The sequence below is a fragment of the Pelecanus crispus genome, chromosome 5 (assembly GCF_030463565.1).
Source record: "Pelecanus crispus isolate bPelCri1 chromosome 5, bPelCri1.pri, whole genome shotgun sequence".
Classification (NCBI taxonomy): Eukaryota; Metazoa; Chordata; class Aves; order Pelecaniformes; family Pelecanidae; genus Pelecanus; species Pelecanus crispus.
The window spans coordinates 76483973-76511237 of record NC_134647.1 but is presented as its reverse complement, the minus strand read 5'-3'; the positions used below and the strand labels follow the sequence as shown (position 1 = coordinate 76511237).

Sequence of the window (27265 nt, the reverse complement as noted above, 5' to 3'; positions counted from 1 at the left end):
TGAAGAGAAGGACGTTGTGGCCTTTCTGCCAAAAGCAACACTCAGGAATACAAACACATATAGGAAGCAAGTCTTTGATATTTTCTGAGAAAATGAAATAAAACTTATGAGAAATGAAAATAAAAAAGGAAGATATATTCCTGTGAGGTGTTTGGGAATGTTGGATGTAAAGAGTCAGCACACCATTTAGTTTCATTGATAAAGAAGAAATACCTCCCTGTCAGTTGTGGGACATGCATGCATAATGCTGTTCCAGCTGTTTGGGGATAATGGATTAATGGTCCAGTTGGGGCTGATTCTCTGCAACAGCTGGATGTGAGAAAATTGGAGCCAAGACAGTATGAGGAGCCACAGGGAAAAGTTGTCTGTGGGAAGGGGCTTCAGGAGAGATGTCCAGATTCCACTACCAATTCTGTGCTTCCACAGGAAATTGTGTCTCAGTTGGTTGCACTGAGTTTCCTTCTATAATTTTCCACTGTTTCAAAGTCCTTGAATTCATCTCTTCTTCAGTTTTCGAAGATGTACAAGTCCAATCATGGCCCAAGTAGAGGCCTTAATCCTTGGTGGGTTGGTTTTTTGTTTGTTTGTTTGGTCAGTTTTTGTTTATTTTACGTAGATTGAGCTTTTCATGCTGAGCAACTTGGATGGGATTCATCTCACCAATGTTTATACATCTACAATCCAGACACCTGCAGGTGCCTGCACTGGCTATATGTAGGCTGTCTGGGCAGGCAGTCCAGAGAAACCAGCTCAAAATCTACATTGTAGGGGTCTACATTTATACAGATGAATCCACTGTTGTGCCTTTATATTTGAGGAACAAATGTGCTTGCAATGTCATCTGTGGGATTTCATCATAGTGTTTTTCCCTACTGATTTGTGTGAAAGGGAGGACCAGACTTCTTATGAACTGGGGAAAATGGCAACAAACTGTGGCAGAGCTATTGAATTCTTAGAGCTTTATTTCTTTGTACTCATGGTGCAAATAGGCACATTTATTTGATTTTCTATTTCACTTGAATGGGCAAGCAAGAGAGACATTCTTTGTGGTTCGGAGAGAACGTCTACTTTCACAATTTGTAAACTAAGGGGAGAGGAAGCAAGAGGAAATGTCATTTATGTGTATTGTAGCCTTTGCGCATTCTCCTCCTAGCTTCATTCTATCTGTATGTGATTCCTGAAGCATTGCAGCTGGTAGGACTACAGCCACTTTATGTGAATATATCCTTCTCCATCTTGCTAGAATCTGGCTCTCCACCATACTTTGTCTTTGTAGGACAGGTGTGACAGTAGCGCTGCAGTCGGTCTTGTCTGGCACATGCAATGGGCCTGATTGCTGTAAAACTGATACAAAAGAATGGAGTGCAGTTGATTTTTCCAGAGTTTTCTCTTTTTTTTGTGTGTGTGTGAGGAGGAATAACAGATTCAAACAAAAGAATTTTCCAAACCTTTTATTGTCAGGTGGCCAGGGTGGTCCACAGTCCACCCTTATTAAAATGTACTGAGCTGTCAGATCAGACCGATCTTTTCTTAATGAAAAAGAAAAATAATATGACAAAGTATCCTGTAAAATGATGTCAGAAAACAATTTCTTATTGGTATAAACTGACATGGTAAAAGAAAACAACCAAATTTAAGAAATGTGAATAGTTTCAGAGTACTACAGAAAGAATTATCACAGGAAAGGAAGCAACATTTCTCTTTCCAGCACTTCGCTTAAGATTTTATTTGGTTTAAAAATTGCTCTGTGAGGTTGTAATCCTGGCCTCACGGAAGCCAAATAGGTTTGATTTCAAAACCCGAATCTCATTGGTCCAAGGCTGAAAGAGAATGATAACCATTTTTCTTACAGCAATTTATGAACTATTCATCTTCTTTAGCTTACTTCTCTGCTACTATTTTATGTTATTGTGGGCTTGACCTCTTACTTCTACATTTGGAGAAATCAGTGTTCTGTTTACAGAGCCTCATGTCTCTGGTATAACTCCTTCCCAGTCACTGAGTCATTTTCTGTTTTTAGATTTTACTTCTCTTTAGCTTATTGTTACGACTAAATCCTACTGACTTTCTTCCCACAGCTCTTGTCACGCTCTAAGTGGGAAATAGTGCATTCTTTTCTTATAACGTATCATGCCTTTCTCTTTTCACCCAAAACACGGGGAGAAAATACCTAGAAAGGGTTAAGAAAGAGATCTAAAAAGTGCTAGGGATAGGCTAAATGGGAAGGAGCTGCTGTTGCAGCATGTCTTTCCCTGGTGTACCAGTGCTGCCTGAAACTGTATCAGCTGTTAATTATTCATAGAAAAATCTGTTTCCAGAGGGCTGACTCTTCAGATAGTTTCAGCAATGCAACACTAACGGTAAGTGATTTCATTTTGCTACTTCTACTGCAGAATTATTTTAAATCTGTTTCCATATCAGTGGGAGGTCCTGGTATGACTGTTTGTTCTGCAGTATGTAATCTTGTTGGTTAAATCTATGATAAATAAACATTTTGCACTCTTATCACTAGTTTGTATGCAGAAGAATTTGGTATATCATCCTGCCACATGCTGCTGCTGAGTGTTGTTTTTTGTGGTTTTTTTTTTTTTTTTTTTTTTGCTATTGCTCTTTATTGCAGACTATGTTAATTGAAATACATTACCTTCAGTTTGAATGCTTATGCATTCTGTCCGCCACATGTATTTTGGAGTGAGTTCTTTTTCCAGGATTCTTCTGCCTTTTTGCTGTTTTTATGTTCTTTCTCATCCATCCTTGAGCTTGCAGTTTATCTTTCCTTATAGGAAAGAGAACTAGATTCAGGAGCATCTTCTGAAATCTTGATCCATTAGCTAGACAAAATATGCTTCAGGAGAACAGCATGAAGCTTTTCCTGTGGTGATATATCTATATATCACCTGCACAGTAATCCCTGTTTCTGACCCTGTGCATCCTACATGAGTTATGAAATATGAAGCACTGCTTCTACACGGCCAAGCAGTTCTGAAAGTGATACGTGAAGCTTATAATCGTTGAGAAAGAGAGAAATTCAGAGGCAACTCAGTTGTTTTTAGCTGTAATCTTTACTGAGCTGAAGGTTTGATTTAAATGGACTGTAGTTTTGACGTGGGTGAGATGTGGGTTGGTCTTGTTACCAAATGAGCCTGTGCCTTAATTATGTTCCTGAATGGTGCCACTGGCAGGGCAGTTCTGGAACTGAAACACTATGATATAATTCCACAAAAGTCAATAGAAATGTCTATATTTACTTCACTGGGCTACAGAAAAGATCCTGTTACATATGGCTTGATCTCATTTACACTATAGACTTGAGACAAATTTTGTACTTAATGTACATTTCTTCCGAATGATTTCCTGGAGCAATCAAAGGAGCATAAAAAATTGGGAAGAAGTTTCATATTTGTGAAATAATATTCAGACTCCTGGATCAATAATGAACTATGAATCCCAGCTTATTCTCAGTTTCTTTCTGTTTGGATTATCAATGGTTGTCTTCATTCTTGTTTGTACTAACACTTTGCATTAAACATTTACTGAAAGGTTTATTCTTCTGGTTAATAGGTGTGTTGTAACTTTTTCGTACCTTTGTATTTATAAATGCATTTGGCTCAGTTTGGTGCATTTCTTTTTTCCTTATCTGTGGTCATCAGGTAAATGTAATACTCCCTGGCTACAAAAAAAATATGAAGTGTGTGATATGCCTGAGAGTCAGAAGCACGAAACATTAAACATTATAATTTTCAGGCTAAGATAATATGATGATTAAAAAAAGAGTGTGTGGATCAGTTCTCAGTCATGTTTTATTTTGGGTGCTGGTGGTGTGTGTTGCTATAATGTAATAAGAAATTCATGTATTTGTTTCTTTTGAATATATGAAAACCAGTTAACTTTGCAGCCAGCATGTATTTGACTGTGTAAGTTTGTGCCTTTCTGCTTCATTAAGAATGCACCTTTAAAAAATATAAGGTTAAAGCAGTGAAAAATCAAATTGAGCCCTGCTAAATGAATTGAATATCCCAGTGCTGTAGCCTCTGGCTGAGGACTTTTATTTCAGTACATTTCTCAAGTGTAGCTCTTAACCAAACCCACAATGAGTTTAAAAAAAAAAAAAAAAAAAAAAAGAAGCAAACACACACTCCAGAGCCAATTGCTTTTAAGTGTTGCTTTTTGGGAGCTGACCGAGATGGATGAGGACAGGGCTAACTGTGATATTGTTCCAAACTTGGAACTGTGCTGCTGCTGTGATTAAAGTCATGAAGGCAAATAGGCATGCTTAGGGCAGTTATCTCCTCAGATTTTGGAGTTATTTTAAACTGCATTAAAAGCTATGATGGGGTTGTCAGTATGGTCTCTGTACCTCAGAGGCAATGTGTGATTACTCAATAGATAAACTGTTCAGTACCACAGGGTTGCATCAGTAATGCTGTACTCGTCATTCAGAAGGTACATTATTCTCATCCTCTGAGTACAAGCATATCCCGGAAAATTACTTTTTGGTAGGCTATTCTCATGCTTTGTTCTTTTAAACAAATATTAAAGCTAGTGTGTGTGAAGTCTGATGCACTTCATTTTTCTTTCTTGTTTTGCGCATTCAAAGTATTCAATTTAGGGTCAATATTTAAGGCATGCTATTCTTCTAGGCTTTCTGACTACATGCTGTATTTCTCTACAGATGAGTAGTATATACACAAAAATATTCCTATAGTAGGATACTGGAGTCTCATCTCATTACTGATGAGGATAGTGACTCTATTTAGATCCCCTACAATGGATAAAAATAGCATGACGCGGAGGGTTTGGACCCAATCCAGCCTTGTAAAGGAATTTTTATAAATTGGGTCAATTCCAGTTAGAGACGTTTCTGAGGACTCGCATCCTTTTGAAACTGCTGATTTTCTCCTGTTGTCATTTGCAAAAATATTTTCAAATCAGTGGTACCCCATTGAGCCCCAAATACTAAGCTGTGGGGAGGAAAGTATATTTTTGTCGAAATGTTTTGTAGCTGCTGGAGTTTCTGGCTGGCTTTATCAGCTGTTTGTAAAATATTACTAGCACTGAGTGTTGGTTGCAGTAGTCTTAGTGATACTGTAGGCCAACCGTGAGTATTTCTGGCTGTCATTTATTCTTTACAGAGTAGAAGTATATGGCACAGTCATTAAAATATTAAAGGTTTACCAATTCTCATTACAAGCATGCGAGTATTCCCAGCGGAGCTGAGCAATGGAAGTGTCAGTATAATATGATAAACAATTTGGTGATCATGTATGACCAACTTTCTTGTACTTTCATGGTCAAGAAGACTTTGAATAGATGTTTGTTGTGAGTGCACTTGGTAGCTTATTCAGGGCCTGATTTTTGTTTAATGTTTTCACATCAGGTGCTGAAACTGCAGGCTGGCGTCTGCCAATTTATATTTCGGGCTGCTGTGGGAGCGTCATCCTTCTTGCTAAACTAGAAAACATTGTTATGTGGCAGCACGTGAGTTAGGATGATGTAATCCTCAATCAGTTGTCATGGGTCATGTGTGATGACTGCAGTCTGCATCTAGAGATGCTGAATTAGATCTGTGGATGGTAGGCCTATAAAATATGAGATGTAGTAGGGCATACTTCATGTGGGGCTAAGGTGTGGCTCTTGCAATTCACAGACAGCTGTAGAAATGATTTTAACTGTATTTCTGCTCTTGTATCCCTGAACTTGAGGCTCTTTTCACACCAAGCCAATGCCACCAACTTGAAGCAAGGGAGGGAGAATTTGATGTGAGGGGGAACCTTCTAAAGATATCTTTTTTCTTTTTTTTTTTTTCCCCCAAGATCCTTAGTAAATCTTCCCCCAAGGGCTATTTGCAACATAAGGAATGACTGCAAATATATCAGCTTCATTAAATGATTCGTGCTTTTTCTGTTCTACTAAGACAACTATGCTGATGTATGTAAAATGTTAAATTGTCCTATCTTGTAGATCCCTAAGATCTCTAGCTCATGCTAGAGAAATAAATCTTTTGAGAAGTGAATGATAGAAAAAGAAAGGAGTAGTTTAATTCCCGCAGTGATTAGCGTGTGGTGTACACAATTTAAAACACCGTGATACGTGTTGGTGTATGTTGACATGCTGTAATGAAGAGCATGGATGGTGCATTGCAAAGTCAAAAGCAGAGCAGAGATGTTACCGCAGGTCCCACAACTCAGTTCCTCTCCCAACTCTCTCGTTTACCCTTTCCCCTACCAAAACCACACTGTTAATGCCAGACTTCAATATTGCTGTTACACAAAATCATCACTGCACATAATCATCTCTCTTTCTCTCATTAGCGGCCACGGCTGTCTCACCACAAAGCACTGGCCCTTGCTGCGCGGCAGTCTGGCAGTCGGCACGGCTTCCTGCACTCACGGTGCTCAAGACAAATCGAGCAAGGGTCCTTCAGCTGTTTGTTTTAAAGGGAACGCTTCATTTGAGGTGACAGGGGCCCAGCCCTCCTATGGGTGGTAGGTCTCGTGCCACTCCAGCTGTCCCTTGCAGAACGGATGTGGCCAATGCACTCTAACGTAGTGTATGTTTCTAGGCTGAGAATGCCTAGATCACTCCAACGCCGTTTTAAATGAAGGTGGAATGATTGTTGGTGTTGCTGAGCTAGGTAGTTACAATAAATAGAGATGGGTTCCCATTCAGCAGTGTTCAGTGGAACTTAGTGTGATCAAGGCCTAGGAATCCTTTCTCTTCTGGAGTTAGTGAAATGCTGTCCTGCTGACAGATTTATGGTGTTATCAACACTTACTGAAGTGCTGAACGGTGCTACGAGACCTATGCGTAGTCTAAGCTTTTTGCTGACAGAGAGCAGAACATTAAAGCTGATATTTTTTTAGCAGTGAGTGATGTAGAGATATATTTTCTGAAATTAAGATTTTGCTGTATAAAAACATGGTTGCACTTTGGGTTGTTTGGGCTATTTTGTCAATATTTTTCCTTGCAATTATGAAATGCTAAATGATGTTTATTAAAAGTTCCCTGCATTTTATTTATGAATTACTGACTTGTAAGTCATACAGGTTCTTTTCACTTGCCTTGCCAGTTAATATATTTCCTATGTTTACTGAACAAGGAAAAGGTGCAAGTATTGTCCTTTTTATTGTAGTCTTCTAATTCTGTCTCGCTTTCTTTGACGGCCCTCTCTTTCAATATTCAGAACATAACTATGAAACTCTATACTACTCAATTTGCTAACAGTCTGAAGTATGTTATCACATTAGAAAGGGCTTTTGAAGGGTGAGAATGAGCCAACAGATAGTCGCATTGTGTGCTCTGCTATGAAAGACACTTTGGAGGTCATTTTTTAAAGAGAAAATCGATCTTCAGCTTTGAAAGCTTTGACATTGATTTAAATTTGGCCAAGGATTTGAAGTTTCCTTTTGGAAAATGGGTGAACCGCAAAAAGAAGCAATATTGCTTCAAGATGACACTGAAAAGAAAAAAACTGTTTCTGTGCCCTATTCTGATCTCTGTATATTGTGAGTAGGAAGTGATTAATTCCTGTGAAACACTTATGCTGTGACACTTCCACCGCCTTAACAGCTTCTAATACATTTCCTGTTTTCTGAATCAGAGATATATACTTACCATTTCATAGACCTCTTGTGATAATAAATAATGAAAAACCCCAACCCAAAGCTGTGAAGTGCAAAGTCGGGAAAGACCAAAAGAAGATCTCCCATGAGCTGAGACTGCAAAGTTCCCAAGGTTCTGTGCCAACGCACGTGACTGAGCCTCGGAGCTGGGAAGGGTTGTCTTCTGACCAGACCCCAGCCATTTCAGATAACACACTTTTTACGTTCTCCAGCAAAAGATACACGTTCACAGCTGTGATGCAGGCTCTGTTTTGCATTGTGTTTTGAAGGTAGGCTGGAAGGGTCAGGATAGTTTATGCTTTCATTATTACTAAATAGGTGTTGTCAAATTATGCTTATTATGTAGGCTGTGTTGCAGAAGGCTAAGGCTGATTTTAGGGCCTTTACTGATCGGGGTCTCTAATGGGAGACAGCAGGTTAAACTCACACTAAAGGAACTGTAACGCACAGATTCAGAGGTAGAGTGCTGTTACCATAGCTTGGTTTGGTCGTTTTGGTAGTTTGTTTGGTAGTTCAGAGAAATTTTGGAAGTTTTAGAAACGCTGTCCATTTGGATAAACTACTTCAGAGGATTGTTCTACAGAACTGCATGATTCAAAAAAGTTTTAAGTTGTGTAAATCGTGCTGTTTGTATTCTTGTGTAGCTTGTAGCTGTCCATTTAGCAAATCAAACACCTGAGAACTCTGTACATTCACTTTATCTGAAAGAACTGCTGAATAAACATCTCATCTCATTTGATGGTGAGAGTGAAGGCTGTTGAAATTAATAGATTTCCTTTGACTTCAGAATATTTTGAACCAAACCCTAATGTGTATGCATTTTCAAGCCAGCTGACAGATAGCCTTTTAAAAACAAGCTTATCACTTTGATATTTTGAGCCTCAAAATGAGGATTGCTTTTTGCATCTAGAATTCCTCTGTAGGAGTGAGAACTTGCCACCAAATTGATTTTTTATCATGTTACAATGAAACTGCTCAGCTGTGCTTGGTTGTAGCAGGAACACTTCAACATACGTTTTGTCAAGATACATTAAAAAAAAATAGTGAAAGGGCATGACGCTTTTAATTCTGCAGTTTAATTACTGCAAATTGTTATTACCTTGCTGTTTGAGGGCGGTAGTGAAGAAGGCGTTTTTCTCTATTTTAATTTCTGTTAATGTCTCAACCTCATTTTGAATCTGCATTTTATGGCTTAATTCCAGATCATCAGTAGACCATAGTTTTGTATAACTGTAATAAATAGCTGACCCCTCACTGTGGTGCATCCAGAGTTTCACACCCTAAGATCTAAGGGAGCAAACACCTTAATTATTTAGGTCAGACTGAAGAAAACAGAACTCAGATGTTTGCTAGGTCAGTGTTCTGAAGACTATTTTCACTTCTTTTTCACGTTTCTGTGAAATTTTTGTTATTTTAATTTTCTGGCTAATTGGGGAGTGGGGATTGCAGTGCTGTGATGTTGTCCTTCCACCCCTATGGTCATCAGCCAAGTTCTGTAAAGATATCTTCGGTGCGTCTCCGTTTCGGAGTGAAAGCTCCTTATGTCAGGAGCTTTGTGGATTTCTTCCCAGCTACCGTGCATTTCCAGACACTTTTGACAGCACTGGGTAAATTGCATTAATGGGCTCAGAGGAAAGGAGTCTGCTAGTTTTAAAATCTATTCTAAAATATTCCACCGTTGGTGAGTGTTTACTTGTCTGTACCCAAAGAATGCAGGAAATTAAAATAAAACTGACAATCTAGTTTTGTAGCATTTCACTGAGGTAAATATGAAGACACTTAAGAAATGTTAGTTGTCTTTGAGAGGTCTTGTCGTATGTGCCGTGGCTTAAGCTCTGAAGTCACGTTTTCAGTTGATATATGTAAAGTGAAGCACATGCATAGCCTATGGAGCTTTTCAAACCGGTCAGCAGTAGTGTCACAATAGCTAGAAGGAAGGAGGAGGTTCACATTAAAACCAGTGCATTGAGTGATACAGTGTTGTCTCTGCTTTGGGACATGGAGTATTTTGGTAGTAAATGAATCCACCATTCTTAACGCTTAAATCTATTAGATTAAATCTATTTTAAATGTGCATATGCAATCTAGTCTCTTTTTGTTAGGGTACACAGTAGTGGTTTCATAGTTACTGATATGATCCAAGTTAGCTTGAAGAATCTCATTGACTTGAGTGTTCCTTGGAATAGATTTTTGAGTTGCAGCACTTATTAAGTTTGAATTTGACTCCCCCTTCTCTATTTTGATCTGATTAATTCAACCTTTTTCTGGGATGCTTACTCTTTGGGAAAAAGAAGGGTCTGATGGCATGCAATTCCTATTTAGATATTAAAAATAACCTTTTCAGCTCCACACTGCATCAGGATGTAAAGTGAAGGATCATGAAAGGCAGAGGTCACTTGTGAGCAGTATAGAGGAAATAACTTAGGAAATAAGAAAGGGATTTGTTCAAAAATACTTTTACATAATCTAGGCCAGAAGAATATTTTTTAGGCAATTTACTAACTTCTTATGATACATTTAATTTGTGTAACAGAAAAAAAATACTCTTAATTTTTTTCTTTTCTACAACATATTACACCTTTTTATCACAGAAACATGGATAATTCCATTAACTATGAAACCACTTCTTCCTACTGTCCCCTGCTCCTCACCCAGGCACCCTCAAGCCTTGCTCAGACTGTTCCCTTTGGGGGACTCAAGCATCTGCTTTGGTTCCTGGCTGTGTGCAGCACTTTTCTCTCCAGTAAGGGCACCCTACCTCTGCTGTCCCTGGAGGAAAAAAGCTCTTTTTTTTTTTTTCCTTCCCCTTTTTCTTCCATCTCTTTCTAGGACAGGATTGTGTGCAGTGTATCTCTCTTGCTGGCTCGCTCACACTTTTGCCAGGCAACAGTAAAGATAACATCTCATCTTTCTTTTCCCCCTAGAACATTTTATTCAAAGTGCTTGTTTGTATAAGAACATGCTAACCTGATAAAGATGCATTCATTTCTTCTTCACAAGTCTTTCTCCATGTATAGGTTAACCATTTTTGTCTAGCCACCCTTGAATCAGTATGAGTGAGCAACAAACCTTCAATTTGTGTGTATCACGATTTCAGGAGGGAAATGGTACGTACAGCAGGAACTGCGATCCTTTTCTGAGTGTGAATTCAGAGGTTCCTGATAGCTGACTTATCAAGGTTAAGCAAGCTCTGTCAGTCCCAGTTTGGAAATAGAATACTTTCTTCCATGTGATTAAAAGCAATCTCTTCAAAAGGTCTTTCAGGTAGGTTACTGGAGACATATGCCTCTACGCTGCTGTAGCTGAATGCAGGTTATAGGTTATGCTTATTTTATAAGTCAAAACTTGTCACAGTTATAAGAACTGACCTGGAATTTGATGCGTTCGTAACCCGACGATGCTGCTGCCGTGGCTGCTGCATGGCCCGGTGGGCCCTGCAATAAGCTTTGCCCTGCAAACTGGCGATTCCGTCGGGGCGGCAGAGGCTGCCTGCAAGGCGGTCTGCGCTGCGGGTCTTTTCCCTTCAGCGTGCCTGGGACAGCTGGGCTCTGACTGGGACGAGGGCTGGGCGGTAATAACAAATCAAGAGATGTGAGCTAGAAAAAGGTGCCCGGGGAGGACCTGGGTCAGAGAATGAAGCACCTCTGGGATGATTTCTGCTGTACGGAAGTCGTAAAGAGGAGAGATGTGTGGGAGCTCGTGGCTGCCAGGGCCTGTGAAGTTGCAGCGTTGCAGCTTGGTGCTCTGTCCGTGCACGCCCCTCTCCTTCCAGCTCCCTGGGCTCAGCGACAGCCCTTCATCCGCTGCTCTCGGAGAGGTATTCCTGCCTCTCCCACGCGACCCGTTCCCCCAGGTAGAGAACTGCTTATCTAAGGGGTAGTCTGAGGAACAGTTGCACTTTACTTGGGAGAATTGCAGCTTCCTCAGTAGCCTGGTCCTGTCCCCCTGTACTCGGCGCTGGTGAGGCCGCACCTGGAATACTGTGTCCAGTTTTGGGCCCCTCAATACAAGAAAGACATTGAGGTGCTGGAGCGTGTCCAGAGACGGGCAACAAGGCTGGTGAAGGGTCTGGAGAACAAGTCTTATGAGGAGCGGCTGAGGGAACTGGGGTTGTTTAGCCTGGAGAAGAGGAGGCTGAGGGGAGACCTTATCACTCTCTACAACTACCTGAAAGGAGGTTGTAGTGAGGTGGGTGTTGGGCTCTTCTCCCAAGTAGCTAGCGATAGGACGAGAGGAAATGGGCTCAAGGTGCGCCAGGGGAGGTTTAGGCTGGAAATTAGGAAAAATTTCTTTACGGAAAGGGTGGTCAAGCATTGGAACAGGCTGCCCAGAGAGGTGGTGGAGTCCCCATCCCTGGAAGTGTTCAAAAGACGGGTAGATGTGGCACTTCGGGATATGGTTTAGTCTAGTCTACCCTTGATTGGTTTAGGTGGGCTTGGTAGTGTCGGTTAATGGTTGGACTGGATGATCTTAAAGGTCTTTTCCAACCTAGACGATTCTATGATTCTATGATTCTAGGTTTTCTTGCTGCAGAATTGGAATTTCTCGTGGTACTGCGCTGGGGACATACAAAGCACGGAGGTGTAAGCAGGAGCAAGTCTGCTGCTCCTGTGGCTTAGCCTACAGCTCACAGCTGGAGCTCTGGGTGATGCGTTCCCCCAGATGGTGTACCTCTCATCTGTCGCTTGACATGGTGGGAGGAGAAGCTGAGGCTGTCCAATTTCCTTGGACACTTTCCTTTGGGAAGGAGATGGTTCCAGTAGGAACAAAGGACCGGACCTCATTCTATGTAAAATATTTTGGAAAACTACTTATGTGCTTAAGCTGGACCTAAAAAACTTTTTAATATGTGGGATTTTCACGTGTCGTAGTGTATTCATAGAGAAAAAAAATTGAAATTTTGCATCAATGTAGACATGAAAAATAGCATTTTATGGAAATAATTACTCATTTTAGAAACTGACAATTTAGATATTTGCCAACCCAGAGTGTCTTTGAAATTATGTCCATTGTGTCATGAAGTGGTCATGAAACTGCAGCCATGTGTTATTATTGGACAATTGCTTTAAAAGATGTTGAAAAATGAAAAAGTGGAAAAAGATTATTAAGGTGATTTCAGTTATTTCCCATTTGGTACCTGAAAACACATAATACAGTGTGTCTGATTTAAAATCTTTAATTAAAATATGGTTTAAAATTGCTATAAATTCAGAGAGCTTTGTGGAGATAGAAGTTTGTAGTATTGATTGAATTCAGTGTTACCTATTTTCATGTCCAAGATCTCCCATACACAAATGAAAACAAAAAAATGAGGTAGTATAATCTCATTTTGAAAATTAATACTGCAAAATTATTTTTCCCAGAAACAAAACAGTTGAATCGTAATGAACAAAGTTTGGTATTTACAATAACTGGATCAATCTTTTAAAATAAGCATTACTTTTGACTTGTTATTAAAAGCATTTCCATATTTAGTTTTGTGCTGTTTATATTTTTTCAGGATTTCTCTATAACAGAGTTTTTCTTACCTTTTTTTTAACACAGGTATCTATCCATTCCAGAAGTAATATTTGCTGCAACCAGAGACTGAAATGGTATGACTGGAGCTTTAAATATTTGGCTTTAACAGCTCCATCATTTTCTGAGAACTTGGAACGGAATTTGGGCTCTGCTTCTGCACTATCCTAGGTTATAATGCCATCCTTGCCTAATGAGGGAGGTATGTTAGTCTTGAATTTTTAATATAGCCTATTAATTATTCAGTATGCTTGTACCGCTAAGTTGTAATGAAGTAAATGTTTGTATTTTTCGTTCATTTGTATACGTTATTTGAGATATAAAGATGATGATAGTTACGACATTATTTTTCAAAGATAACCATGGAACTGCTCCTCTGACTTTGAGTTCGGAGCTACCCTACCAAAGCACAATTAAAAGAAAAGTCAGAAAGAAGAAGAATGGAGTCATCACTGCAAATGTCGCTGGCACAAAATATGAAATTGGTAGGAAGCTACATATTTTGTTTTCATCTTAAGAGCCATTGGTGCGAGTGAGTTACTAACTAATGGGGTGAATTAATGGACTTTGTATCAATTTTGTAAGAAAACTTTGGGTTTTCTTTTTTTGTAGCATTGAGTTGATAGCTTTGAATGCTGTGCATCTATTACTCAGGGAAGGGCCTTTCAATGCAAAAAAATAAATAATCAAGAAAGCTGTGGAAAAAACCTCTAATTATGAATTACATATGTGTTTGGAAGTTTACTTAAAGCCTTGAAAGATGAACAGTGTAAATTTAATGTTAAATACTCTAATTACTATATAGAGGTTTCTCAGTCTACTCATGTATTGTATTTTGATGCTTGGGACTACTTCAGAAAAATTTTTCCGCCTAGAACCTGAGTTATGCTTGGCACATAATCAGTCTTTTCTCTTTTTTTATGTTAAAATAATGTATGCATTTGCTTTTGTAACTACTGTACCTTGACTAAAGAGGCATTCTTGTCCACTGTCTGCAGTGACGCTTATAGTCATCACTGTTTTAAAATTAACATATGTGATAGCCAAGATTAAGTCTAAAAGCCGTGCAAGTGGACTTCTACTAGATGATTGTGGAATGCCCTGAAGCTCTTTACAGTTCCCATCAGTGGTTGTGTTCTGATTCCAGCCGCGGTACGAGGTGCTGTAACGTTATAATGACAGGTTTGCAATAGACTGATGGAAATATTGCAAGATAAATAATAGTTTGCATGCTAACATTGTTCTCAGACAAAGGGTTGAATATTGGAAGTGTTTGAAATCTTAACTGTTTTTTTAAATTTTGAAAATGAATCTATTTTAGAGATTCAAAATATTCCTTAAGTATGTGATTTCTCTGTAGTACGTGTAGTAATACGAGAAATGGGATTTGTGAAAACACGTGATGAAGATGAAACAGCTAATCTTATATGGAGTGATTCTGCTGTGCAACAAGAAAAGATTGCTGAGCTTCGGAACTATCAGGTAGAGTGGTAGTTAGGATTTCTGACATGGTTCGGTAAAGCGCTTCACTCTGAAGCATTCAGTAATGTGTCACTTCTGGTAAGTTACATCCATATGAAGAGAAAAAAAAAAAAAAAACACCCCCAAAATGCCACCAACCAGATTGCAATAAGGCTATACCACTACATATTTTAAAATCCTATTTTCTTTTCCAGTGTTATTTGTTCATACCACTTGGAATCTGGTGTTTAAATATTTGGGGCTGTTCTTTTATGCTTTTGTCTGACAGTTGGGTGTTGTGAATGATCAGAGTTTGAAAGAAGATGCAAAACATCATTTATAAGTTGCTCATAAGCTTTTAAAGCAGTAAGTTAACAAGCAGAGCACTCTCCACACTTTCTGTGAATAAAGAATTCCTTTTTTTACCATTACTTTGTGATAGCATTCTTTGTTCCTAGATAGCTTTATGAATAAGAGCATGATAGTCTCCTTTCATGTCTGAAATGAAATCAGTGGGCATACTCATGTTTGTGGAGGAGAATACAGCTTACAGTAGCTTTAGTATTGCTAAGGATACGTAGTATAATGTAAGATATTATCTTAAATAATTTATATGCAACACTAATTACGTTTGCCTGAGCATGCAGTTGAATGTTCTAAATAATTGTATTAGGTATGCCAGGAAAACCAAAAAGTACCAAGTAACTTTCTTTATTTCTCTTTCCTCAGAGAATCAACCACTTCCCAGGAATGGGAGAGATCTGCAGAAAGGATTTTCTGGCAAGAAACATGACTAAGTAATCTTTCTTTTAATATTGAGAAGTTTTTCAGCCATAGTATTTAATGTATTTCAGTACTGAACTATTGCTCATAAGGTTTGTTTATTTTTACGAAGAGGCTATGAGAAGACCAATAATAATTTCCAAAATTCCTTAATAAGTTTGGCTTTGTTCCTGGATCTGTAGCATCGGAGTGGGCTACTGTTTCTCTCCAGTTGACTTCAGTGGAAAATGATGTGGGTTCAGTTCTCTGTATATGCATTGCAAAATGTAGGAGAGCCTTAATTTATTGTATAATACACTTAATACGTAATACACCCAGCACATATTCTGTAATGTTGGAAAAGAAAAAATAACTAGTATGTGTATGGATATTATTTATTTAAATAATTAATAACTATATTTGTGTGTGTATCAAATCTAAAAAATGTGAAGCATCTTACTGTTTATATAAGAAATAAGTCAGAGAGGTGCATTTGTCTAATTATAAATTCTCCTCACTTTAGTGGAATAACTGGGTTCTGAGGAATTATCCTAGCTGAGAATCTGTGAGTAAGACCTGTAAGAAAACAATGCTAAATAATGATTCAACAGCCTGGTAATAAGGAAAAGTTTAGGGATAAATGTGCATGAATATTTTGATTCTTGTAATCTAAATTAGTTTAAAGAGCAATTTATTGATAGAGTTAATATTTTGGCCCCCAATGTTACCTACGCTGCATTTTCTGTTAGCAGAACAGAATTTGTTTTCATGTATTAATGTAATTAATGTGCTATCTCCTCTCTCTGTCTGTCTCTATTTCCTTTTCTGTTTTGTAACTACAACACATAGCGTGTAGAATGTATGCAACTACTATAATGCAAATATTACGTGCATTGCTATGGTGTCTACCTGTCCTGTGCGTGTGCCAGAACTCCTTTGTGTCAATGCATGCTACTCAAGCCCTTTTCACTGCCCCTTCCAGGCTTAAACTCTAAGTAAAAACATAGCGATAGCACACAGAGGCAAACAGCTATTTGGAGAGGTCCTGGAAACAGTGGAACAACATTGGTGAGCTCGGTAGGCAGTGGTATCCCTGTGTATTGCTACAGTTCTGTGATTTAAAAAAAATGTGCAAAATGGACAAAAGGCTCTTGTTATCACGCACACATTGTTTCCAAATACAGCCTGATTATACCTCTCTCAACCTACTGAATTTTGAGTTTGAAACACAGTTTAAAGGTACTCAATGCACAGATTGCACACGTTCTAGATAAGATGGGAATAATTTCTCTGCTACAATAACTCTGGGTCAAACATATCTATGTTGTGACTTCACTTAGTATCAGTAGGTGTAGCAGGGTTTTAATCAGTGTGTTTTTTGCAGTGCTAGCCTCACAATTCAATACATAATATTCATAATTTATAAAAGTCAAAATGATATCCCTTGAGACTGCTTCTGAAACAGACATATGTATGGAAAATCACAAGTCAGTTGTGATACATGGTTGGGCAGGCTCTTGGCTGTAGAGTGGAGGGCTTTGTTCCATACAGCTGCTGTTCTGATTTACAATTTATTTGAACAGGATGGTGCAGAAACACTAATTCCATCCTCTTGCTTTTCTGCTGCATGCAGTCTTTTCTATTCCTGATACTGACTTGTACAGAATAGCTGTGGGTTTTGTACCATTGAGAGTTCATGAAAAAACTGCTGAGAACTGGTGGAGAGTAGGGTCTTTGTTTTCTTTTACCTTTGTTATTATACTGATCTCACCCTTCCATTTTATGCAAGCTGTTGGGAACGGAGCGAAAGAACAGACCTACCGTACTCTGAGAGGCAAATGCCATTCAGGAAGTATTGCACTTCAGGAATTCCCCTTACAGCCAATATCTAGGCACCCTGGATCACAGGACAATGTGGTTTTCACATGCAGAAGTGTGGAAGGGAGCGGTGTAATATGTAGCATGTGTAATATGAAAGAAGACAGCGCAGCACAGAAAGTGTAGGGATGCAGAGTAACGGAACAGATAGAAGTGGGAATGTAATTGAGAACAAAAGGAGGCATGAGAATCATTTTCAAGGGGAATAATCAGAACACAGAAAAGAAAAAACATAGAGGCGCCATTGTAGGGCCAACTAGATCTTAATTTCTGTAAACGGTCTCTTAGATGAGATCTCCTCATGTGAAGGATAAGTGTGGTTACAGAATGAATACACTAAGTGGGGGAGAAGGTGTACGGGATGAATGGGAAGGGGAACAGACCCATGTATGAGATGGTCTTTTTTGCAACACCTTTGTTGTTTACAGTTAAAAGGTTTGTGAACTGATCGTGGACCAAGAATCGTTCTCATCCGTATGTACCCACTAACCTCCTTTCATACCTGAAAAGTCAGAGGATCTTGAAACCTAGGCAGCGGAACCTGCGGTATTAGACTGACAAGTCACGTCTTTAGTTACCTACCTTTGGTTCAGTGCTGATTCTTTTGCACGGAAAGCACTCTGAGAAACAAGAGCACAGTCTGACCACATCCATGAGCTAAAATAGCACTCAGAAGAACAATAACTTGCTGTTTAATTCTCAGGCCTCCTGGTAAGGACTGCAAGGCTAAAGAATAGAGCAGCACAGCTGAAGTGGTTACCCACAGTCGTGGGGAGCAGATGTGCTGGAAAATAGGGCTATTGTAATGGAATAGGTCTTGATTCCGCAAAGTACTTGATGATGTTCCTAGGCCATTTCTGAATAGGGCCAAGCGGGAAAGAACAGAGCTGAATTCTTTTGTTGAAAGTTTTAGTGAGCACCAGAATTTGTAAACAATGGTCAAGTATTCTGCTTCCTATTATTAAGTGTTTGTAGTCTACCCAGTTATGCATAAGGTAGAGGAAAGGCATATAGAACTGATGTACTTGCAGTCACAAAATATTATTATATGTAGAATACCGTGAAGCTGTATTCATTGAGTAGGGAGTATGTGTATTGAAACTAGTGAGTAAGTTAAATGGCAAGTCTCTATCATGTAACACTTCAGGATGCATGTGATACATAATTTGGAGAGGGATAGAAACTAACACAGGAATTGCTTTTTGCGTAAGAATAGGATAATTTCTGCATAGATAAGCTATTCAGTTAGCAAGGTGAAAACATTTGTAAATATGTAGCAGATGGAGAGTAGTTTAAAAATATGCATGAATCATGAACTGTAGTATCTATTTATGGTTTTGAAAACTTTTTTTGTGAATATTTGGCGGCTTTCATCAAACCAGATTTGTAAAAATAATAGGTACAATGAAGCTGCAGAATCGCTGAACCCCGTGCAGTACTTCAGGACTACTATAGCTATTGTGGTTTCTGCTGAGTGTTTGTTGGGTAGTTGGCTAAACAATTTGGTAACAGTGTATCTATTATACCAGTAGGGCTTGGCTACAGTCCTAGCCTTACAGATGTGGCTGGCAGCTCTGGTTTTTTCCATTAGTATTTGAGCCACTTAAAGAAAAAGTGGCTTACGCTGCATCAGGAGTATTATGTAGGCTCACAGTAGAAATGAAAAATTGAAATGATATTGTCTCTTCTACATTTAAGTTATCCTGATACTGTTAGTTTCCATTACAAAAGTAGAAGTATGCCTAAATCTGTAATTAATTAAAAAGTATTAAAAGTCATCATAGGGCCATTTTTTTAAAAATCAAAGTTGGGGAACTTTCTATGCCAGTTAATTTCCTTTTAAACAACCAGTCACTTTCTGTTGGTCTGATATTTGTGTCTTAGATGTGTCCACCCTGTGTTACAGACTAGTTTTGAGTTACCCGAACTAATTTCATGTAAGGTTATGTATGAAGTTTCAGGTATTCTGAGTACCTGAAACAAGCTAGCTGCACCAGTATTTAACTCAGCAAAGACTAAATTTATTCTGCTGGGAACAACGGTGTACTAGTCTGTGTAGTACCACCAAGTCCACATTGCTCCTGTAAGTTGGCTGTTAACCAGCATTAAAGCTACTTTGTTTAAAGCTAACCCATATGTATCTAGCCCGCACTGCCAGCCTGGTGTGGGTGTATCCTTCCTGTCTGCCAGATGCAGAGCTTTGGGTCATGGAAACTTCTACTAACTGAATTCTCTATGACTTTTCTGTTTGTCTTTTCTGCATTCAGACAACAGAGCTATAAAATGAGATATGCTCACTGCTTCAGCTGCCACAGCTATTAAAGCAGGGAGATCCGGACCTTGCTGCATCCTTTAACCAGATTCAATTTCAGAGATTGTTCCCTACGATGTCTTAGCCTTATTTTTGTTTTTGTTCTTCTATTCCCCCTCCTTGTCTTGTTTTGCATTTCTTTGCTTCCTTTTGACTAAATAAGGTGCTCAGGGAATCTCAATCACAATACGCTGGTACCAAACACAAATCCAAGCTTCTGTGTTTTGCCCTATATTGGAGGTGCATGAGCAGTTGCTTGGCCTGTGTCAATGTATATTTACTATAATTCCTTACTTTTGAAATTCCTTCAAAAGACTAGAAAGAAATAAAAACCTCTTCTTAAATTGCTTCCATTTTAATTTTAAATTCAGTCCTCTTTATTAATATTTTTTGCACCCATGAAGAAACTCCAGATATCCCAGGTCCTCTTTTTGGGTGTGTTGATCCTCATACATCCCCATACATAGCAATATGAAACTTGCCAAATATCCCCACCCCTCCCAAGGAAAAAAAATTAAAAAAAAAGAAAGAGAAATGCAGGAATCCAGGAGTCTATTAGGTAGGAAAAGAACTATAATCACATGGTCTGTTGTAAGTTTAATATTTCTAAGAAGAGAAGTAGCATTAAATCATCTGAGTAACTGAACAAAAACTATAACAGGAGTGAGATGGATGCCAAGAAATGAGATGGATGCCACTAACATAATAAGCAAACATGACATGATAGCAAGCAAAAATGCACAAGATAGTCTGTTTTTGTTGTTCTTAAAGTATGCATCTGACTATGCTATAGAGCTCTAACTGTTCTTAAACAATTGCAGAGGTTTGCTTTCGTATTGCAGCAATTTGCTAAAAAAATTTCCTTGTCAAATTATTGTAAATGCTTTTTAATTCTGAGGATTGATACATCAAAGTAGTTAAAAGATTTTAACTCAGTTACACTTTTTTGCAGAATGATCAAGAGTCAGCCTCAGGAGTATAGTTTTATTCCTCGAACATGGATCTTCCCTGCAGAATACACACAGTTTCAGAACTATGTAAAAGAACTGAAAAAGAAACGTAGACAGAAAACTTTCATAGTCAAACCAGCTAATGGTGCAATGGGACATGGGTAAGTTGCGTATTAACTTCAGCCTTCTTACCCATTAAGGGTGAAATCCAGTGCTACTTACAACATTAACAGAAGCTGTGTATTAGTAAGAAATTTGTAGTTAAAGTTCTATGATCAGTATAAGACAGTTCATGTATTGGACAAGCAGAAACAGCTAAAATATAAAGCTAAATGGAAGTGGTATTTTAATGTTGTTCTGAATATTGATATTTCAATTTTAGCTTTTACTGGTTTTAATATTAGTTTGGATTATACAGTATAGTAAACCTCTTAGTTATTAAAAATATATCAGAATTACTGTACAAGTAAAGATCCCAAACTTTTCTATTTCCTTATTTTTCAGTCCTCTTGATAAGGGCAAAGATAAGCTGAAGGGAAAGGTAGCAGCACATTTCAGAGAAATGCCTGGAAAGTACTTCAGCATATTAGGTGTATGCAGCATTGGAACACCAAAATGTATCATAAATAATAGAGGGTAAGGTTGAGGCAACAAAGCTATGGGAATTCAGGGTTAATAGTGATACACTGAAAAATATTAGCTGTTACAGTTATTTAAAAGTCTGTGTAGTTAGGGACTGCCAGTTTATAGTCTGTATATAAACCATTTTTCATTCTGATCTGGGGAAACTGGCCTACAGAAATACTGAGCTTAATCTATGCCATCCTTAGTTGTACTGATCTGTGTCCAACATCATCACTGAGTCAGGTTAGCACTGAAAGTTCTTTGCAACCTGTATCTCGGGCAGAAGTTGTGAGAAAGAAAGACTGGAAGCCTGTTCTTCTTGCTGCTTGGAGAGGAATAATCACAAAAGCTGGAGACTGGTTGTTCTGCCAAAGAATTTCTAAGTATAGAGGGAACCCATTATTACAAATTGTTGAATTAAAGGAAACAGAAAGTTATTTTGAAATGGCTCATTGCCTTTTTTCATCCAGTGAAGCACCATAAAGGACAGGAAACCAAAAGCCATGTAAGTGAATGGCACTTTTTCTCTACCCTACAAATCAGATATGTAAGTCTCTTTCTCCAGGTAGACTTCAGCCTGACTACCTGGCTGGGTGACCATGAAAATCTATTTCGAAGAGTAATGTCAAAGTTCCATGTTTTTAAAATAACTTTTTTTTTTTTTTTTTTTACCAGGATCTCTTTAATAAGAAATGGAGAAAAGTTACAAGCTCAGGATCACTTGATTGTTCAGGAATATCTTGACAAACCATTTCTTATGGAAGGCTACAAGTTTGATTTACGCGTGTATATTCTAGTAACCTCCTGTGATCCATTAAAAGTATTTTTATATCATGATGGACTGGTGAGAATGGGCACGGAAAAGTATCATCCCCCCAGTGACTCAAATTTGGTAAGCTGGCGTTCATTCCGATTTATTGCTTATGCATGTAGAATTTTACCTGTGTAGTGTTTGGAGGAGGTAAAATAAAATAAATTCTGGCATGAGATTTAATTTGGTATTCATCTGGCTGAATTTTTGTACTGTCATTGAAGAGAAAAAACTAGAGTGAAAGAGATTTAACTCATGCTTTTCTATCAAAATCACAAGTATAGCCATATTATTGCTTACGTATAAAAATTTTATACAACTTGCATGTGCGTATGCTAAAGAGTTTAAATAATTCCTAAAAGAAAGCAAAAGATGCCAATTATTGGCATTCACCCCAGGAAGAATGAAGTGAAGAAAGTCACTTCAAGAACAGTTGCATTGCTTTTACATTTATCTGAGACTGAGTTTGGGGTGGGGTGGAGGGGAGGATCTCTTGCTAGATCATTGTTTAACGTCCCTGAAGTTTAGAGCTTCTGCTGAGGATCCTGCAATGTTTCAGCCATTGTGTTGGGAACCTATGCAGAAAACAGAAAACCAGCGATATAAAGACCAGTGCATGAGAGTGGTCACTGCAGTCCCTGAACGTGCGGGGATCTGCTGCTGGTGCTGTTTGTCAGTGACTGCTTCGGCAGGGGAGGGAGTATGCACTTGACAGCTTTAGGATGAAACAGCAGGGCTGCCTATAAACTTGCAGAGAACCAAGAAATGGTAAGGGACATGCAAAAGTTTTTGGACACTTCAATCGTCCTGTTTGCTGCATTTTAATCCTCCTGTTCCTCTCCTGTTGAGAGGTGTAACCCCTCTCTTCTGGCACAGACCAAAATGCAGATGTCTGTTAAGAAAGATTTGAAGCATTCGGAGGCAGCAATAGATTTGAATTTCTTATACCTCACTCTCTACTCCGTTGCCACTGCATCTTTCCTTTTCCATACCGTATACTTTTAGAGCTGCTTCAGTGTCATGATGCCATAGACAACACATGGAGAGCCTTTTTCCCTACTTATTGTTGCTTAAAATTGTGACTGTGTCTTAGTGCTCCTTTGAAGAATGCAGGTATAATTTGGAGCCCAGTGCAAATGGTATATTTGGAAGAGTTCCAATATGATATTTGGAATAGTTTGCTTTTGATATTTCTTATTGCAACTAATCTCAGCATTAGCAGCACTGAAATATGCTCTGAGCGGATAAACGGAACAGGCAGTTGTTTCTGTGTTCTCACAACTGTTCATGTTGTAGTTTGTCTATAGGATGAAATAACCTGGCTTATCACTAATGACATTGTTCTTTGGATGACATTGTTGCACAGTGACATGGTTCCAGATAACTTCAGACTAACGAGTAGTTCAGATGTTTAACAAATCTAACAAATTCTAAAAACACTTCAATTTTTTTTTGTAGTCTGAAAAATAATTGCTTTTGTCTGAAATAATTTGAATTTAATGGAAAGATGACATTTATAACTACTCAAAACCAATAGGTTTCAGAATGATTCTCAAAGCAGTAACTGGAAGCCATGGGAGAAATTCATTACTTGTCGTGCTAATACAATATATTGTTAACTAGCCTGCAGTTAAGTTGATTTGGTTTTGTTAATTTCCAAACAAATTTGTAAATTTATTAATTTGTTTTTTTAAACATAAGTAAGTGCAGTAAGATAAATGACAACAGAAGCCTTGTGTTATCTGTTGGCTATCTTATCAAAAAGGAATTGGAACAGAAGACCTGTGGTCAGCTTAGAATATCAACTACACTCGGGTAAGGAATCAAACATGGCAGAGAACTGTCACTGTGTTGAGGACAGTCATCGTGGTAGTGTAGGTGGCAAGCTGAATTAGTATCTGTACTGGGAGATAATGTAAACATGTAAATCATGATTTCTAAATTGGCCTCAGAAAGTTAATATCATGTTTTTAAATGCACCTGATAACATGAATCTGTTGTTGGTGACATTTTGCTCCATAAAGGAGCTGTAGCAGTCACTCATTTATGTCGTGTATCTTGAAATTTACCTCCCTCTGATGTATGGCTACCAGCCAGTCAAAAATGAGCAAATTTGGCAGATATCAACATGGCATATGAGTTTATATGTAAAAGATATTTTAAAGTATCACTATCATGAGAACATTTCTCATAAATAAACTACAGTGAAAACTGAAATGTGGGATTGTCTCTGAAACAGATGCCAGAGTGTTTTTTAGCACTTTTAGAGTAGCACTTCAGAATACCATCATTATTGTTTGCTTCTTGTGGAATGTAATCATTCTGTAAGTTATGGTAATTGCTCTTCACTTTTTTAGGTAGTTGTTTACATACAGACCTGTAAAAATGGCAGATATATTGCCTAACCAGATGTTGAGTGGTAGATCGGTTGATTGCAACTGGCTTAAATATGAGCACAGGTTTTGTTATAAGGAGGCTAGAACATTCAGTAGATGAAATCTCCAAGAATCAGAAACACTAAATCTGCACATCGTGTTATTTGCAAATATGAACTGTTTTGACTATGTCATTATTGATTTAACATACTTCTTTTTTTCCTCTAAGTATTTTGAATTAACCATTCTAGAGTTGTATTTAAGGGGTTTTTTTTTAATGTCTTTTCTCTTTTTTTTTTTTTTTTTTTTTTAGAGTCAATTGTATATGCATCTGACTAACTACTCTGTCAATAAACATAATGAACACTTTGAACGGGACGAAACAGAAGACAAAGGAAGCAAACGCTCCATAAAATGGTTTACTGAGTTTCTAGAAACAAATAATCTTGATGTCTCCAAATTCTGGAGTGATATTTCAGTAAGATAAAACTAATATGCTTTTCTTTATTTTGTGTATGTATATTCTTATAAAATTAATTGTTTCTGCCATCGCTTTACTGGAATCCAGAATGATTTTTGAAAGTTTATTAATCTGAATTCTCAGCAATGCATGCCACAAAGGACATACTATAGATGATGATTATGGTTTTTAAAAGGTTAAATTCAGTTTGATTATAAATTTAATGTTAAACTTTTTCTGAGGGACAAAAGCCCTTTCAAACAGTTATTCACATAAGTAATATGATACAAAGGAACCATCCCATTTAAATTCTTGGAGAGTTTTCTGGAGTGTAAAGTGAGTTTTATGTGTGAATGTTTACAAAACTGTAGTCAGTGTTGCATATATCGGTGGCCCAGAACCTGCGCCATTGAAGCCAGCAGTTATGTTACAGGTGTCTTTAGGTGAGGAATAGGCCTACGATTGTTAGAGCTTAGGCATCATCTGTATGTATGTTTCTGAGAATACTTATTGAAAATTCTGTTGCAAAATGAAATGGGTGAAGATTGGCTATACTATACTTTGTTCCCAATATACCTTTAGCATTTGTTATTACATATCTAAAAGTACATAGGTACTATGGAAAGTATAACAATATACACCAGAGCTATATTAAAAAAAAGTATCTGTTACTCCATAGGAATAGTTTATTTATTAAAGACCATTTATTTGGTATTTAAAATCTGTTTTTAGTAGGTACTTTGATGAAATTTAGAAGGTTAAAGTATGAAACACGTTAGTTCAATATATACTGGTGTCTTCTCTCCTGATGAATTTTTCTGAAAAAAATCCCTACAGGAGTTAGTAGTGAAGACTCTGATAGTTGCAGAGCCACATGTTCTTCATGCTTATCGCATGTGCAGGCCAGGGCAAGCACCAGGAAGTGACAGTGTCTGCTTTGAAGTCCTGGGATTTGATATTCTGCTGGACAGAAAACTAAAACCGTGGCTCCTAGAGGTAAACCTCTTTAAACAAATGTAAAGTACGTTTTTAAGAGTAAAGTTAACTAAGCCCCAGCTGAATCCGTGTCTGTGTAAGAACACTTCCAAAGAAAATCTGTGCATTGCAGGAGGTACTGCTGTTGAGTACATAGATGGTGCTTTTCTGCAGCATCCATATGGAAGCACTGCCTTGCAGTGATCTTTGGAGACTTGGATAAAGGTAATTGTCTTCCTGGAGGAATGTTGCATATCAGATGTTTTTGAAAGTTTTAATGAGAAATGCAATGTTAATCCAGTTGTTACTGTAGCTGAAGGATCTTGTTTAGAGTGATTGGGTGCTGCATAGATTTCCTTCATGCGTATGGCTCTGTGTCTGGCTCTGGCAACTTTGGTGAATGTATGATCTTCTTAATTTTGTTTTTTTTTGGGATATGTGTTCTTTTCCTCTCCTGTGGTTTTTAAAAGCACCCACATAAACAGAGGAAACTAATTCAGTATACATGAAATGCTGTCAAACAGTTGACGTGAATGGACTGGAAGAAATGTTTCTCCTCTGACATGTTACTGGTACAGTTAAGCTTAAGTGGTGCTTGAACACATTTTCAACCAAGAATGTTTGAGTTTTGTCTATTGTGTCTCTTTAGTTACAATATTAATAAGATATGCATAGAGCTCACCTGTCTTTTTTCAGAGTGTCTCACATCATTGTGTTAACTGGTTGGGAGGTTGTACAGCTGGAGGAAAAAGGCAAAATGTATTAAAAATCTGTCTATTGACAATAAATCATGAATATGATTTGGCTACTGATGAGCAAAATGTACACAATTACTTTACTGAATTATAACCTTGTTCTCAGGCCATTAATACTGTCAACAGTTTTGTCGTGCTTGTTTCCTTTAGGGGTTCAGTATAATTTTAATTAGAAAAATACAAATGCCTTCACTGTTGCCATGCAGACGTAGGCATATTTGCTGGCTTTGACATGCTAGCCAAAAGCCAAAGTACATGACACGAACTGGTCTGTACTGCATTGACATCTTCTCTTTTTGTTGAGCAAAGCCTACTAACCCTTTGATTTAGCTCTACACTTCCAGATTATCTCCTATAGGCTGCCTGTAGCTTGCGTATAAGTGTATGTAGTTTCAGTAGAGACTGAAGTTGGTCTGTATATGCATTTCATCCAGCCTTGTAGCAAATGGTGACAGACCTACGAGAGATGGTGAATCAACCTGTGTAGTAAATCTGCTCTGAAGGACTCCCTTCTATCTCCATGGATGTTTACAGGCAGTATGGAGATTTTAGGGGGTTTGATTCACTGTTTATGATAATGGGTCTTGGAGGAGAATCATACTATCCCAGACACCTTGTTTGTGAGGGAGGGATCTTGTAAAGTAGTAAATGCTGCTCTGGTATTTTAGGTTGCTGGAGAATACTTCAGGACTTGGAGTTGTGTAGCTGGTTATTATTTTTTTAAATACAGAAGTGTAATTATTTCCTTTTCTGCTTTTGGTGAT

General features: G+C 38.1%; 1 protein-coding gene across 1 annotated transcript in view; it reads left to right on the top strand.

Moving 5' to 3' along the window:
* Nucleotides 1–13316: 13316 nt before the first annotated feature.
* TTLL7 (tubulin tyrosine ligase like 7) overlaps nt 13317–27265 on the top strand; it is a 52859-nt gene continuing 38910 nt past the window's right edge. The window contains exons 1-8 of the mRNA XM_075710528.1: nt 13317–13341; nt 13496–13624; nt 14500–14621; nt 15330–15397; nt 20504–20662; nt 21801–22017; nt 24625–24789; nt 25609–25767. Coding sequence (XP_075566643.1) covers nt 13317–13341; nt 13496–13624; nt 14500–14621; nt 15330–15397; nt 20504–20662; nt 21801–22017; nt 24625–24789; nt 25609–25767 — 1044 coding nt within the window. The remainder of the gene's footprint in view (nt 13342–13495; nt 13625–14499; nt 14622–15329; nt 15398–20503; nt 20663–21800; nt 22018–24624; nt 24790–25608; nt 25768–27265) is intronic.